The 14680-nt window shown below is 39.5% G+C and overlaps 1 protein-coding gene across 2 annotated transcripts in view; it reads left to right on the forward strand.

The window, feature by feature from the left end:
* The window catches only part of usp45 (ubiquitin specific peptidase 45), a 34223-nt gene that overhangs the window by 5985 nt on the left and 13558 nt on the right, over positions 1 to 14680 (forward strand). Inside the window, exons 6-8 of one of the 2 annotated variants that reach the window (XM_006794813.3) lie at positions 6179 to 6327; positions 9035 to 9130; positions 9342 to 9472. In XM_006794813.3, coding sequence (XP_006794876.1) covers positions 6179 to 6327; positions 9035 to 9130; positions 9342 to 9472 — 376 coding nt within the window. The remainder of the gene's footprint in view (positions 1 to 6178; positions 6328 to 9034; positions 9131 to 9341; positions 9473 to 14680) is intronic. The other variant, XM_006794814.3, reaches the window with a different exon arrangement.

Consider the following 14680-nt stretch of genomic DNA (forward strand, 5'->3'; position numbering starts at 1 on the left):
TAAAAGAAATGTACAGAGAATTCATAAGTGAGACATGTGGTGGGTTGACAAATTTACATTGTTGTTCATTTTTAAAGACTGTAGGTGAGCAGTGTTGCGTGTTTTGTTTTATATACCTATATGGTATGTCTGTGGAATAGCCTTTTTTTGTGCACAGTGCCAGGCCACAGTCCGTTGTTGGTGGGGATTGATCTGCCGAGCTGGACTGTAGCTACCAACAGCTTTCATGCAGCTTTGCTTCTTTAAATTATGTGTCACTTTTTTGTCACCTTTCTTGCCACTTGATTGTCCCACACCGGTCGGCCAAATGGGTATAGAAGCGGACAGCCATTGTTGCAGCAAAATAGATGGTCGTTGCTTGTTGAGGAGCTTGTGAAATTGCATTTCAGTGGAGGCCAGGGTTTCTCAAGAAGCTGCTGTTGTACTCTGTTTTTTTCTTTCTCTTTCCTATAGTCCCTAAGCACAAAAGAGCCCCAGCAAGGATTTTTTTCCAAATCTATAATAATTTTGTACAACAACAGCTTCGGGAAGAAAGAAAGTCGATTAACTGTGGTCTCTCACCATCAAGGCCTTCAGCTCAAGTGCCAGAGTCCCGGGTAAAAAAGTGAATTGACCTCAGGGAGGCTAGAATGCAGCATGTAACACAGCTGGGGAGTCTTTGTGGAGCAAATTAAAATGTTGGTTGTGAATCGAGTCATTCTTTGCATTATAATTGTAAGAAAATCTGAGTGTTAATATACAGTATCACTGGACTGCATGTGTGTATTAATGTATTCAAGCAATTTTCTTTAAATATCTTAGAAAATGATTCAGGGTTGCTTTACAATTTTTTTTCTTTATTTTAACATAACCAAATCATCATAAACATCCTTGTATTAAACATTAATTTTAACATTAATTAAAGCCCACCCTGTGCACATGAACTTGCACCAGTAAAGCCTTATCCACATATAATGTGCTTCATTGATTGTGTCATTGCTGTGTGGTTGACAGCTTGCTATAGACGAAGTTTTGGATGTGAAGGTAACCTTGTTGCATGTTTCCAGAAACATTCTAAATGAAGGACTTTGACCTGATGTCAGATTGCGATATCCGTCCCTCTCATAGGTTGTTGCTTCGGTCACTCTCTCAAAAAGCGCCAGACCAGTTCACACAGTTTTAGTTGATATCCAGCCACGTTGCCTTGTGTGTACGCCCAACATTTTCTGCATTCCCAATAGGGAAGTCGTGTCAGACAAATGTAGTTGCACAACTTATATTTGTGCTCTGCCTTTGTTTCTTTTCCTATCGTAAGAAGTTTCATGTTCTCATATCTGCTGACACAGACACGTACCCCTAGGTAAGAGTCAGCACATCAAAGCTGCATTAAGTGGCTGACTCTGAATGTTGCTGGAATAACATGGATTTATCTCTCCTTTCCCTTTTATAATTTTGGTTTTCTCCAACTCAGAATTCTCAAAGGCCAAAACAGTTTTGTTTGCAAAAAGTTTATTGTTGTGTGGTGTTGGTCACACTCACATTAAATCCTTTTCTAAATAGGTTGCTGTCATGGTGGGAAATTTATCACATGTTTATATGAGGAATATTTACATATTGTTTGCACCAGGGCTGTTTGTCTCTGCTATGCTCAGAATTGCACTTCTAGCCTCCAGTTTTGAGACCGTGGCTTAAGTCAAAGATATTCTGTATTTGGATTACGGCACTTTTATTCACCTGATTTCCTCACCCTGGTTGTTAATTTTGTAAGCCATAATTCTTAGTTTACTGTCAGTTTAGCTTTGCCGAGTCAGTAGCCAGTAAGATGCTTGTCCCCTGGTGGTGCTTTCATGGAGGTAATCAAGAGTGCTTCTGTCTTTATTCCCACCACCGCACATGAAAGTAGGCCAGATAGTGGGTAGTAAAATCTGTGTGCTTAAATGTGTGTGTGTCTGTAAGTAACATGGCACTGGGTTCTCTTGGCCTCAGATGGCAAGGAAACGGGCTTTTCATGCCCTGCAGTCACAACAAATTAGCAAATTAATAAGACATTTGGTGTTGCCTGGCCTTCCTCTTGACTGGCTGCTCTGCATGAAGTGAGCCGGCCTTGGCCCTCTGCACTGCTGCACTGTAAGTGAACGTGGATGACGCCCACTGGCCTTTGCATTTGACAGTCTCCCAGCCCAACTGTGAACTGCATTAAGAAGGAAGAGTAAAGGCCTTTTGAAAATAGACTTTTGCCGACTCCTGTGTTTTGTCTTGATGATATCAGTATAAATTTAGATTAAGTTTCTCTTAGATATATAAAAAAAGTCTTTGTGGTGCACTGCTGCTAAAAATAAAGTTGAAAATATAAATTTTTAACAAAACTGGTTATGTTTTGTTTTGTGAGCTTGAACTTTAGTCTGATGTTAGCCTTGCTTCAGCTTGATAATGTAGAACATGTAAGGCAGTTCGGGTTTTTTTCTCTTTCTCTTTTGCAAGTACTTTTAATGATATTCCCTGCCAAAGTAAGCATGTTTCTTTGTATTTCCGTTGTGTGAAAAAGAGCAGGGAGTACAGGAGGTGTTGATGTACATGCATGCATGTGGGCGAGCTCGAGCACCACGATGCTTTCCTCTGCCCTGGGGAAAGGCTCCACAGTGTCACTGCTGCCCATACTCGGTGGCTGAGCAAGGAGAGCCAGGTGGTGGTGCCGAGTGCAGCACAGTCAAGCGTGGATGCAGCTCATGCTGACATTTGCCTGCGCTGACTGCTGCGGGGAGAGGAAAAATCTGCTTTTCCATATGCTTGTGCTCGTCGCAACCCTTCCCTCCACCCTCTACTCCCCCCACACTGCCCTCTTCTGCCCATCTCTCCCCCACCCCCTCCTCCGCCTCCAGTCTCAGCCAGATGGCTCCCTGAACATTGTTTACCTTGGGTGACGGTCCCAGATGCAGTGTGTGTCCATCGGCATCCCCATTCCATCCATTTCATTCCCTCATTCCTCTGCTTCTCTCTTAGCTCAAGTGCAGGTCTCGGCTCTCGCACTCAAGTTGCACTTTGTTGATTTTTGTGTCTCTCAAATACCACAACAAGTAGACATGCTCATTTACACACTCTTACTCCCACTCAACTATCTCTTCTGCTCAATTGTCCATACTTGCGTAAATGTCTCTTTTCACACCTTCTCAGTCTCACACCAAAACTCCAAAAATACACAGATTTTTTTTCTTTCTTTTTTTCCCCTTCGATCAGGCCATGGCCTTTTCTCATCCCCACTTGTTTTCCATGCATTGTATGTGATGACATATGGGAGCTCCCTTATGGCTGCATATTGAAATTGAAAATAGGCCTCCAGATGTTGCCAGCACAGAGAGCCAGATGCATTTAGCACCACTGGGTGGAGCGTCTCAGCAGCATGTTGTCCCGACAAGCTGAACCTCGCCCCTGCCTTCTTGATCCCAAATCTAGAGGACAAGCTTAAATACGCTTGCTTCATTTCTCATCAGCGCCAAATATTTTCTGTTAAAGCAATATAATTTAAGGCAGCAGCATTGGTCCAGGCAAGAAAATACAATGAAAAAAAAAACTATGCACTGTGCATTGTGACAGAGTTGTTGTAGTATTTCTTCTCAAATCTATGTAAAAGAAAAGTTGACCTTTTCTTTAGACACTGTTTAGTGGAATTGGATTTAGTATAAAATGCAAATTCTTAAAGCCACAAATAAAAGTCCAAGGCTCACATTCCACCGACTGTGACCAGGACAGTCGTATTAATGCCCTTGGCCTTGGGGAGGGAAAGCTTGCTTGGTAGCGGCCAAGAGTGGGCTTACCTATCGCTGTATGTTGAATAGCTTTTTCAGTAAACATGCACAAAGAGTGATTCTATAAATTCAATATGTGCAAATGCAGGGCCATTTTGTTTTGAGGAAGAGAATGGCAAGAGCAAAGGTGCAGGTTCTTATAAAGGTTTACTGTTGTATTGAATTTCTCGGTTTGGACAAGCAGGTTCAGGCTAGTGACCTCGCTGCTAGCTTGCTCTCTTGACTCGCTTATATGTATAAAGTGTTCATGGACCAAACTCTCCTTGTGTTTCTCGGCAATTATTGGATTTCTTAACAGCCTTTGGACCTGAAAGTGCTTCCATCAGTCCCTGCAAGCATTTGCCATTTTGTAATGAAATGTCTTATTATCAGCTCAGAAGAGAGGTTATATTTTCTATGCAGTAGGAAACTCATTGAATTTTTTTTTTTTTTTTACGTCAACTGTTGTAACTTCTGTTCAGCAATATTTTTTAAATAAGAAACACACTGAAACAACACTGAAAAAATTTTGACTAATAATTTCACATATTGATTCATCACTCCATCAGAACTGTTGCCACTGATTTTCAGTCCAGTTCTTGTATAATTTTGCCTACCTAAGCCTTTTCTCCCTGTTTCCATTCCTTAAGAATGGCTAACTGCCAGCAACGCTTCCAGTGAGACCATTTCTGATGAGGCTTTAGTGAACAGTAGAACTGAAGGGTCAGATGCATCATATTTCTTTTTGAGCTATTATGACTTCTTAGGTGCATCATTCCTAGATATTTTATACCAAGTTTTCAGCTAATAGCTCTTTGGTAATCACCTTGCTGGTGCAAAAAGTTTATTATATACCTGTCAAAACTGTGATTCTGGCATTATTCACAGAATTGTGAAGAAAAGGAAACAAATTGTGTATTGCAACAGGCTGCTATTACAGTTATCTGTTGTGTATGGATACAACACTGGTTCATCCTTAATTTAGGTGCATTTTTTTTCTTTTTAAGTGGATTAACAAAGAAATAAACAAAAACAAGAAAACATTCCTCTAAAAAATGAGTGAAAAAAGAGCTTCAGAAGAGTTTCAGAAAGCCTGGAGAACTATTGCTCAAGGCCAGTTTAAAAGATTACAAGAAAGTCTGGTTGCTGGGAAGCAAAATATAAAGAAATGAACGGTGGCTCGATGCTTTTGCCCTTTACTGTTTAAGGCAGAAAATCAGATCCTGTTAATGAAAATTCCAAAGTACTAGGACTAAATAGACAAAAATATGATAAACATCAAGTTTCCAGATCATTAGAGAAATTAAAGAAAAGCTTTCTTCTGACATACAAACAAATAGATAAATCTTTCAAAATATTCATGAATTCATTTGACAAATGAAATGCACTCTGACTGAAATATCTTCTCATTCTTCACTGCAAATAGGTAATGTTTTTTTTAACTGCTTGTGTGTCTCGTTCCTGGCTTGGTTATTGTTTAGCATTTAAAATAGTCTATTTTCTTCTTTAATACCAAACAGAACACATTCATTGTTTCTCATTTCAGTATTCAGCTGTGTACAGTGATCGTTTTAGGGAGTTGATAATGGCTACATTGGTATTCTCATTACTGCTGGTTCACTGTGTAGACCTCTTTCTGTGCCTAAGGCTGCTAAATTAAAAAAGCCAATCTGTAGAGGATTATGGTGTGTTCCCACATAGGCGTTTGTTTCCGAACAACAGCTGCGTTTTACCTGAAGAAGCTGCAACTGTCACATATTTATGTGTTTTATTTATTCATGATTTTTTACCATGATAAACTCCAAAAGTAAGATGTCATGTTAAGAACAATAAGTTAACTAGTGAAGAAGACTAGCATGTGTCAGTAACGTGTTATTGTTGACCCATCATGGTGTTAGCTATATTGCTAGCTGCTGGCACGCCATCAGCCCACACTGCTCCAGTACTAACTCTGTCTGTCCCCAGCAAGCTGTATGCCGCTGTTAGATTCTGACCATCTGTGTCTTACTTTCTGTGGAAGGTTAGTTTTCATTGGTGATCAGGAGTAACAGCTGGCTCTGGAGAGCCATCTCTCCAACCCCAGCCCCCACTCCTCCACCACTAACCAGCGGAAACTTCTACAGCTGTCATCTGCTTTCCCAAATGACCCAGCTCTCCTTCCAGCTGCCATCCCAATACCCTACTCCCAGTCCCAGTTTTGTTGCAAGGCAAAGTCTTTCTTTTTTTCTTTCTTTTTTTTTGGCCAGTATTCCAGGACAATGGAAATTTGTTCAAGACCCCCACCTCACTTGGTGCATCTTGACTTCAGTCTTGTTATGAAAAATAATATTAAGGTTTAATTCAAAACCATGTGCACACTATAATCCTGTCATTTAACTCTAACTTATAGCCTTTTACTGTACCTCTTTGTGTTCCAGCAGTATCACCCAAGATCATAAAACTCAGAGAAGAACCACCAGATTATGCTGACCCACCAAAAGGCAAGAGCTCAGTCAGCAGTGCTTTGGTCCCTGTTAAGGGAATCAATAACCTTGGTAACACCTGCTTCTTCAATGCTGTTATGCAGGTTGGTATTGCTATTCTGTTTCTGTTACTCGTCCTTGACGATTTTTTTTTTTACTTGAATCTTACTCTTTTTATAATATTGGGTCAGAACTCAAGAACTGAGAAACTGTTGCCATTAACAGAACACTAAAATATTCAGAAGCATCATTTTTGGCATACAGCTCCCAGTGGCATCCTTTAAAAAGAAAGAAGCCATAGATAGTAAATGTGCACGAACTCTTGGACATCTGTGGAAGACAGGAGTGGTGGATGATCGTAGTATCCTTTCTATGGTAAAGAAGAACTGCTTGAGAACATGCAGCCAAGTGAAGAACACTGTGAAGGAGGGAAAAAATACAGAGGGTTCACCACCAGATGCAAACAAGTGATCTGTGACCTGAAGCATACTATCATCTGAAAGACAGTAAAACAAGACCGTATCAACTATATTGTCAGCTCGCTTTCAACAGTGTTGACTGGTTGGTGTTTGCAACTCAAAGATAAGTTAAAACATATTCTGAAAGCAATCCAGACACTTTTGAAGGTAATGAAGTGAACTACTGCAATGGCCAAGTCTATCACTTACTTGCAATACTCGAAAGCCAGAAAGACCCTCAAACAACTGGAGACCACATAAAGGCTTGGAAAAGCATCACAAAGTATCAAGCTCCTCCTTTAGGGAGGTGCACGGATTCTAAACATCAGGGAGTCATTGCTTTCAAAGGATACTCAACGTATTTAAAATGGACATTTGATTTTGGACCTTACATTGGAGACCTTGAAAATGGATGAGTCTGGACAAAAAATAGTTGTAATTCCTCTGTGGTTAATGTGATATTGGCATTCAAAGCCAAGATTATGTAATTTGTATCACTGTACAAATATTTCCAGACTTTACTGTACACAACTGGCACTCAGTTGGTGCAGAGCACGTTCACAGCACAGCACAGCTATAGAGCCCTCCTCAGTTTTTCCCTGGTCATGTCATGGTGACTGCAAACTGACATGCCTCTTCAACAATGAAGCTGTTTTTTTTCCGCCATTTTGTTAATCACCCTCAGGGTCTCCCTCGTTGATTGAAATTCGAGTGAGCGCGCTTTACATGCTTTTCCCTCCCTCTCCCTGTCTGTTTGTATTGTCTCCTTGAAAATTGCAATCTTTCTGGTGAAAACACATAATTGTCAGAGGATGAGCTGTGTCTGTGTTCACAATGCGAGCTCCATTGTGTGTTTTCCATAGCAACAGTCTTTATTGCCAGGATGTGACAAAACAAATATCTCTTGAAAAGGGAGGAAAAGATGCTTCTCTAACATGAAGGGACAATGACTGCTTCAAGCTATCTCCTCGCCAAGGATCTTCTCTGCATTTAATTCATACAGATCATAGATAATTTTGCCTTTTTCAGTGATAAACTCGGCACAAGTTTCTAAATCATACTAAAATGGAGAAAACATTGTGGCGCAGCTATTTTAGTTGACTACATGATATTGCCACAAGCTAAGTGCAGAAACATTTTTATATCTCTAAAACATTATAGCTTTTCTTGTTTCTTTGCCTTATGAAAAAAAATCTTAGAATCTGTGGTTTTGATCAGTTGGAGCCACTTCTTTAATGTACAATATTCTCTAGTTAAAACCAATTGATCTAATGCACCCGATGAATATTGTTCCCCAGTTAAAATCAGAGACAGAGTGTCAGATATGGTGGGGGGGAAAAATCAACACAGCTTGGTATTGTGTTATTTTGTATGGATATAGAGACACCAAATATCAATATTTTATTAAATAATTTCTAATACTTAGAAAAAAAGAGGGCTCACCTCATTTACCTCATCTGAGATAATGTTAGCTAATTTAAATTAACCGAAAAACCATCCAACACTGGACACACTTGGTTTGACAAAGCTACCTTCAGTCACACAACTACAACATAGGATCTTCATTACATTTTAAAAAATTGCCCTTTTTTCACATTCTGCATCTTGTGGTGAGTAAATGGTAAACTAGACCTTGAGAGTGTTAGATCCTCACAACAACTTTTGATTGCAAGAGGCAATGTTTCCGCAATGTTTCCGCAATGTTTCCGCAAACAGTTCCAGTCTGACTTGGACCGACTGCAATCCCTCTGAAAGATTGTCAAAAGTGTGAAAATAATTTCTGTTTAATAATTAATAAATAATAATTAATAAATACAGACAGATTGCCTGCATGTTGCCATCAGTCTGAATGAGTCTTTGTCACTGACGACAACTCCATAGGATTCAACTGGCTGCCAAATGGTTGTATACTGGTTATATAAAGCAGGAATGTTGCTAAGTCCAAATGTAATGGTTAAATGGGAATTTCACATGTGAGTTTCAATGAGTTATCACAGTTAATTGCTGTATTGTCATAAATGATTGCAAGTAATTGCCAACTTGACCCAAATTTAAATTGCAGACTGATAGCAGACTTACTGGCAACATTTATGGCAGGTTTTAGTGACAGTGTTGGTGTGCTTGACAATTATTTGCAACAAAACCATAACATGAATGAAACAGATACTGACAAAGTCTAACTTTGAGGACATAATTTGCAGTTGGGAAAAGGTTACAAATCACAATAGATGTTATTGCAATACTCAGGATATTGCAAAATGTTAAACTGCATTAATATTGTATAAGCGAGTCCCACCTTTAGAAAACGATGACCATGCTTAACAGTCTTAACATGATTCTGTTTTCCTCACAGAACCTGTCCCAGACACACATGCTCATTGACCTTATCCAAGAAGTGAAGGAGAAGGGGTACAAATTGAGGATCTGCCCCCCTCCAGAGACAAATCTGGTACATCTTATTATTCTCATTAATAAAGGGAATTATGCATATTTTAATATGCATAATTACAGAAATTTTAGAATGCTGTTAGAACTTAGTAGTAGTTAAAATTGAAGTATTTTCATGCTTTCTGTATTTCTGGCCTTATTTCATAAACAAGATACTAATTACTTTAAATAAGAACAACATGTTTTACTTTCATGTGTTCTTCCTATTCCAGAGTCCACTAACAGTAGTGCTGCCCAGTCCAGAACCCTTGACTGCCGCCATGTTTGCCTTCCTCCACAACATGAAGGATCCAGGGAAAGGCTGTGTCAATCCCAAAATCCTCTTCAACCAACTCTGCCAAAAGTAAGGCACAACCTTTCATATCACCTGCTACTTCCTGTGAACCCAGAGCCTCTGCTTTATGTGTCCCCTCATCTGTGGGGAACATGAGAAGTAATGTAAGCTAGTTGATTTGAATATTTTCAGTCTGAAGCAAGCAGAGTTGGCAAAAGCAAAGGCATTCTGTACTTAAGTAGAAGTACAAATACTACTGTTAACAAATACTGCAGTAAAAGTTGAAGTACTGATACAACTTCTTTACTCAAGCAAAAAAGCACAGGCTCAGAAATGCACTTAAAGTAAGAAACCTCTGTGGAGGATGCTTCTATTTTTATGCAAGGCTAACTGAACCTTGTGCTATATTAACGTAATGATAACATAATCTCAGTAGATTGAAATCACTTTCACTTAACTTTTTTCATTCTAATGATACTCATCTTGAATCAGAAGACAAAGAAGGAAAATAAAAAATGTGTATCTATTTTCTGTTGCCTACACTGTAGAGGGTCCTGGAGAGTATGTGGCAGCCTGAAGTCTAATCACTACCATCTATTCTGGCCCTGCCCAAAAATTAGGGTTAGGCAAGATATCCACAAATGTTTGAAAAAGATTTTCTGCACACAAATTCCCTTTGATTTCTTATATATGTACTTAGGCCTCCCAAATATAACTAATCCAGCAGATAAATATCTACTGAGAATTATGTTAATGTCAGCTAAGAAAACCCTGACAAGAAAATGGCTCCAAGCATTGGAAGGAATACAAGAACTGGACCATACTGTCTACCAAATATTTATAGTGGTGAGGCTCACTGTGTCTTTGCGGCTTTAAAGAGAGAAATTCAACAAACCCTGGTTTAAGTGGACCCAGTATATTAAAGAGATAAGAAGTAATTTTGTCTAAATAGCTTACCTTGCCAAGTAAAACAACTATGAGGTGGAAAATGCCATCAAGACTGGGCCAGCTGTTTCCACTGGTCCTACTGTTCGGTTTGTTGGTTTCTTTCTTGGTTTTTTGTGTGTGTGTGTGTGTTTTGTTTTTTGTTTTGGTTTGGGTTTTTTTTTTTGTTTGTTTTCTTTTCTCTTTTTGCCTAAAATTAAAATCACAACCAGATATTTATTTCAAAATAAACATTTTACATAAAAAAACATCTGGGAAATTCGATCGGGACATACCACTTCCATCTTGCTATAACTTTGAGGAGTTGAAATTGTTTGTCATATATGTTTGTCTCCAATGTTTAGCAAAATTGCGTATGGACAAATACTATACATATAAATGCCAGGTTTCTTATTTTCAGGAATGTTGTAACACTCCTAATGTAAATACTTTGTGCAAGATAATCAAAAACTTACAAATATTTTAAAAATGTAGGGAGTAAAAGCAAAAAGTAGTCAGAAAAAAACAACTCAAGTAAAGTGCATATATCTGAAAATAGTACTTATGCACAGTAAAAAAGTATTTGTACTTTGAGTACACAGATTTTATTGACAAACCTTTCAGACATTTTGAACTCTGGTTGTGTAATTGCGGACCTAAAATCACCAATCATGATACACCAGCTTCAGACTCCTGCCAATGTTTGGTTTCAGGGTCAGTGAAGCCATCAGAATTCACCATAATTAGTGTTCTCCATCACCACTGCATGCAGGAGCCACAGCTTCCACCTGCTTTCATCCCTTTACTGCAGCAGTGCACACTTTTAACCAGCCTGACCCCAGTAGCACATGGTCTCTGCTGAATGCTTTTCACACACACTAACCTTGACGTACACGGAACATGCATTCAAATCACTGTACCACTGTAGCTAGCCATTTGTAGTTCTCCTGCTTGCCTCCACATGGCTGTGCCACCTGTGTCGCATTTGATCCAAGGTCTGACAGACTGTGTGACAGGCAGACCTTGCTCTTACATGAAAAGTGTGGGTGTCTGGTTGGCTGACTTATTGGTTGAGCTTGGTACCCTGCTGGTTGGGTCCACCGTGTTTGTGTGTATGGAGGGGGGCTGGGGCCTCACACTGTTTAGTAGTGCAGGTGGATGACCAGAGCATTTGACGTTGGATGACTGGATCGTTCTCTGGTGCGGCTTTTACAGTTATTCTGGTACCTAGCTTTTATCAGACAGACCTCTGTGTGTGTTTGTGTAGTGTGTGTTTTGTGGGATGCCACCTCACCTGGCACCACCTCGCCCTGCAACGCATGCAGGCAATTGTGCATTCAGACAGCAAGCACTGCACACTCTTATGCACTCATACATGTCTAATTTCAAGTAGAACTAATCTATTCCACTAAAATACATTTGAATAGACAGATTTGACTTTGAGCTTCACCACACTTTATGCTACTCTTTGTTTAAACTGTATCAAATGATTAATTTATTCTTTTTTCCATACAGCTTTATTGTAGTACAGTAAAATGACAGATTTAATACATTGTTTTTATGCTTCAAATGGCAAAGAGGTGGGAAACAGGGGATATGTTATTTTAAAAAACACATTTTTATTGCTCAATCACAGTGTTCATGTCTATTCCCAATGACAATAATATTTGATGCACTTCATCATCAATGTTTTGTTTTTATAACCTTTTTTTTTAGGTTAATTCAATTCACATGATCTAATAGATAGAGATGTAAGCATTCAAGTTATTGTATGTTGTAGCCTTTTACAGGTATGAAGTTTATGTAGACTTTTTGCATCCCATGGTGTAGTGGTTAACACATTCACTTGGCAGGTGAAAAGTTGCTGGTTCTACTCCAGCCAGAGACATAAATCATCTTCAGGGTTGCGTCAAACCAAATGTGCAGAGCTATTCGTTTTGGTGAACCCCTTGTTTATGGCAAGGAAGCAGGGCTGACTGTTTTTGGTATCGCCATCTTGATGTCTTGAAGCCAAATTATCCGATTCAAAAAGTGAGAGACACTGCACACTCATACAGCAGAGACTTATTTGCCATGAGGTAGCCTTGCCCTAAAGCATTCCCTGCTTTAGCTTCATTTTTCACTCTAATGAAGACAAAATTGTCTTGTTGTAATCAGGAAGACTTAAAACTAACAAACCAGAACATAAACTCATCAAGAAAGATGCCTACTGAAGTAATGCATCCGTCACACATCACTTTGAAGCTGACAGCCGTTGTTTGTGGATAGCCAGGTTCCAGTGGTCTGGGTGAGCCTCTAATGTATGTACTATTACCTGGAATTGAGAGAAATTTTTCTTGGGTGTCGCCCACTTCCCATCGCCAGTAGTTATTTTGCTTGTAGTCACTTGTCTCTGGTCACAATTGCTGCAGATTCCTTTCAGGCTGTATGTAGTGTTCAATATATATTTATTTTTAATGAGGGGTTTTGTTTTGTCTGGGGGTTTTTTTTTTTGGGGAGGGGGGGGGTTGTTTTGGGTTTTGTTTTTGTTTGTTTGTTGTTGTTTTTTGTTAGTGTTGTGATTGGCAACTTAACTTTTTTAAATTTATTATACGCCACAGAACATACATGATTCTGAGCCTGATGATAGCCTGCACTATCACCTGTTTTTAGACGACTCCTCACAGCAGCCTATCTACATTTACTCAGGCCTAAAGCCTTTGATCTGAAAGAACTGCTCCTGTTTACTGGGACATTTTTCTTTCTGTTGTAGCGACCTTTACAGTACCTGTACTCTGAAAATGTCCTGCCATCCTCTGCAAGTTCTTCTCAATTAAAGAGGATTGGGTCTGCCCTTGGCCTGCAAGAGCTAACAGCGCTTTTATCATTTCTTTATCAGTCTTTCCCAGTATGTTTGTGTTAGCACACTGCATAATGGGGCCTTCAGTCTGTGATCAGCGCAGTTTAAATGGTTTTTCAGCACCGGGACCCTACTTAGCAGGGGTCAATGATTATAGCCATGGCTGATCCAGTGTTTTACAGTATTCCCACGCAGAGCAGACTTCGATTTAGGCAGGCTGGAGCTGTTGTGCTTTGAAAGTAAGGTTGGAATAAACAGCACTAATCTTCTGAATTATAATGACAAACACAGTCTGAAGCAGCCATATGAGTCAACCTACTCTACTCAGCTCATCCTACAGTCGAGCCCATTTTTGTGTTAAATGTGCGTGTGTTCACATGGATTTGACCTTAACCAGCTGAGTACCCCACAGCTTGCTTCCTCATCCTCCTGCCAACAGCACGGGGTCTGGTCTGTGCTCAGACCAGTGCCAAGCAGTGTGTGTCGGACGGCCAGCACCACACTCTGTATCTGGTGCCAGTGAGGGTCCCAGCTTGTACCCAGTGTACTACAAAGCCAGTCAGTGGCACAACCGGGGAAAAAAATAATTACAGACACAACTGTTTTTTTTTTTTTTTGGACCTGGACTTGAAATGTCTTACGTATTAAAAATGACAATTTTTTGAGAATTTTCATCATTAATGTCCATCACTTTATCTGGATACATTCTCTACACATGTGTAATGCACAATATGGACAAAAAGGCCACACAGAGCGCATTCATCAACACCTGCTTCTTTCAAGGACTGATTCCATTTTCAGGGCAGCCACTGGACACTCTTGTGGTGCAAAAAAATGAAAAGTATGCTGGCTCTCTTCTCTGTCCGTGTACTGTGTCCACATACTCACATCTTTCAAAAATTGTTCATAAATAAGCCTTGTGAGAAGCCTTTCATCCCTGATAGAAATAGCACATGACAACAATGGATTCCATCTAGTGCTGGCATCCAGGTCACATGCACATACAGCACACAGCACATTAAAAGAAGAGAGACAGATTCAGAGTTGGTATAAAAATAAGAATAATAATTTTGACATGTGCACATATTCAGAGCTGGCATTGAAACTTTACATCCTTTCCCTCTGCTCTGCTGCTCTCTATCTGGTTTGTGAACACAGGACACCTTCGAATAATGATGTTGAGAGCTTCATGATCAAAACCAGAAAAATACGAATTAAAAGTACAAAGCCAATCTTTGATGGCGGTTCAGTGATTTTTTTTTTTTTTTTCTTTTGCACTAGAATTTTTGTGCGTTTTTATGGAATGTTTCAATAGGCATAAAATCTTTTTATGTTACAGTTTCAAACATTGTGCCATTTCTCATTGACGAATCAACCTTTAAATACGTTACTGTGTCATGATATATGAGTTTTCTTTCTCTTATACAGCACTAGTATGTCAGCATCAGTGAGGGTGCAGACCAATCCATGTAGTCAGAATGAATGTTTTTGGGGGGTTTGTCTCTCAATTTCAC

The sequence above is a fragment of the Neolamprologus brichardi genome, chromosome 11 (genome assembly GCF_056152115.1).
Source record: "Neolamprologus brichardi isolate AB-2024 chromosome 11, ASM5615211v1, whole genome shotgun sequence".
Lineage (NCBI taxonomy): Eukaryota > Metazoa > Chordata > Actinopteri > Cichliformes > Cichlidae > Neolamprologus > Neolamprologus brichardi.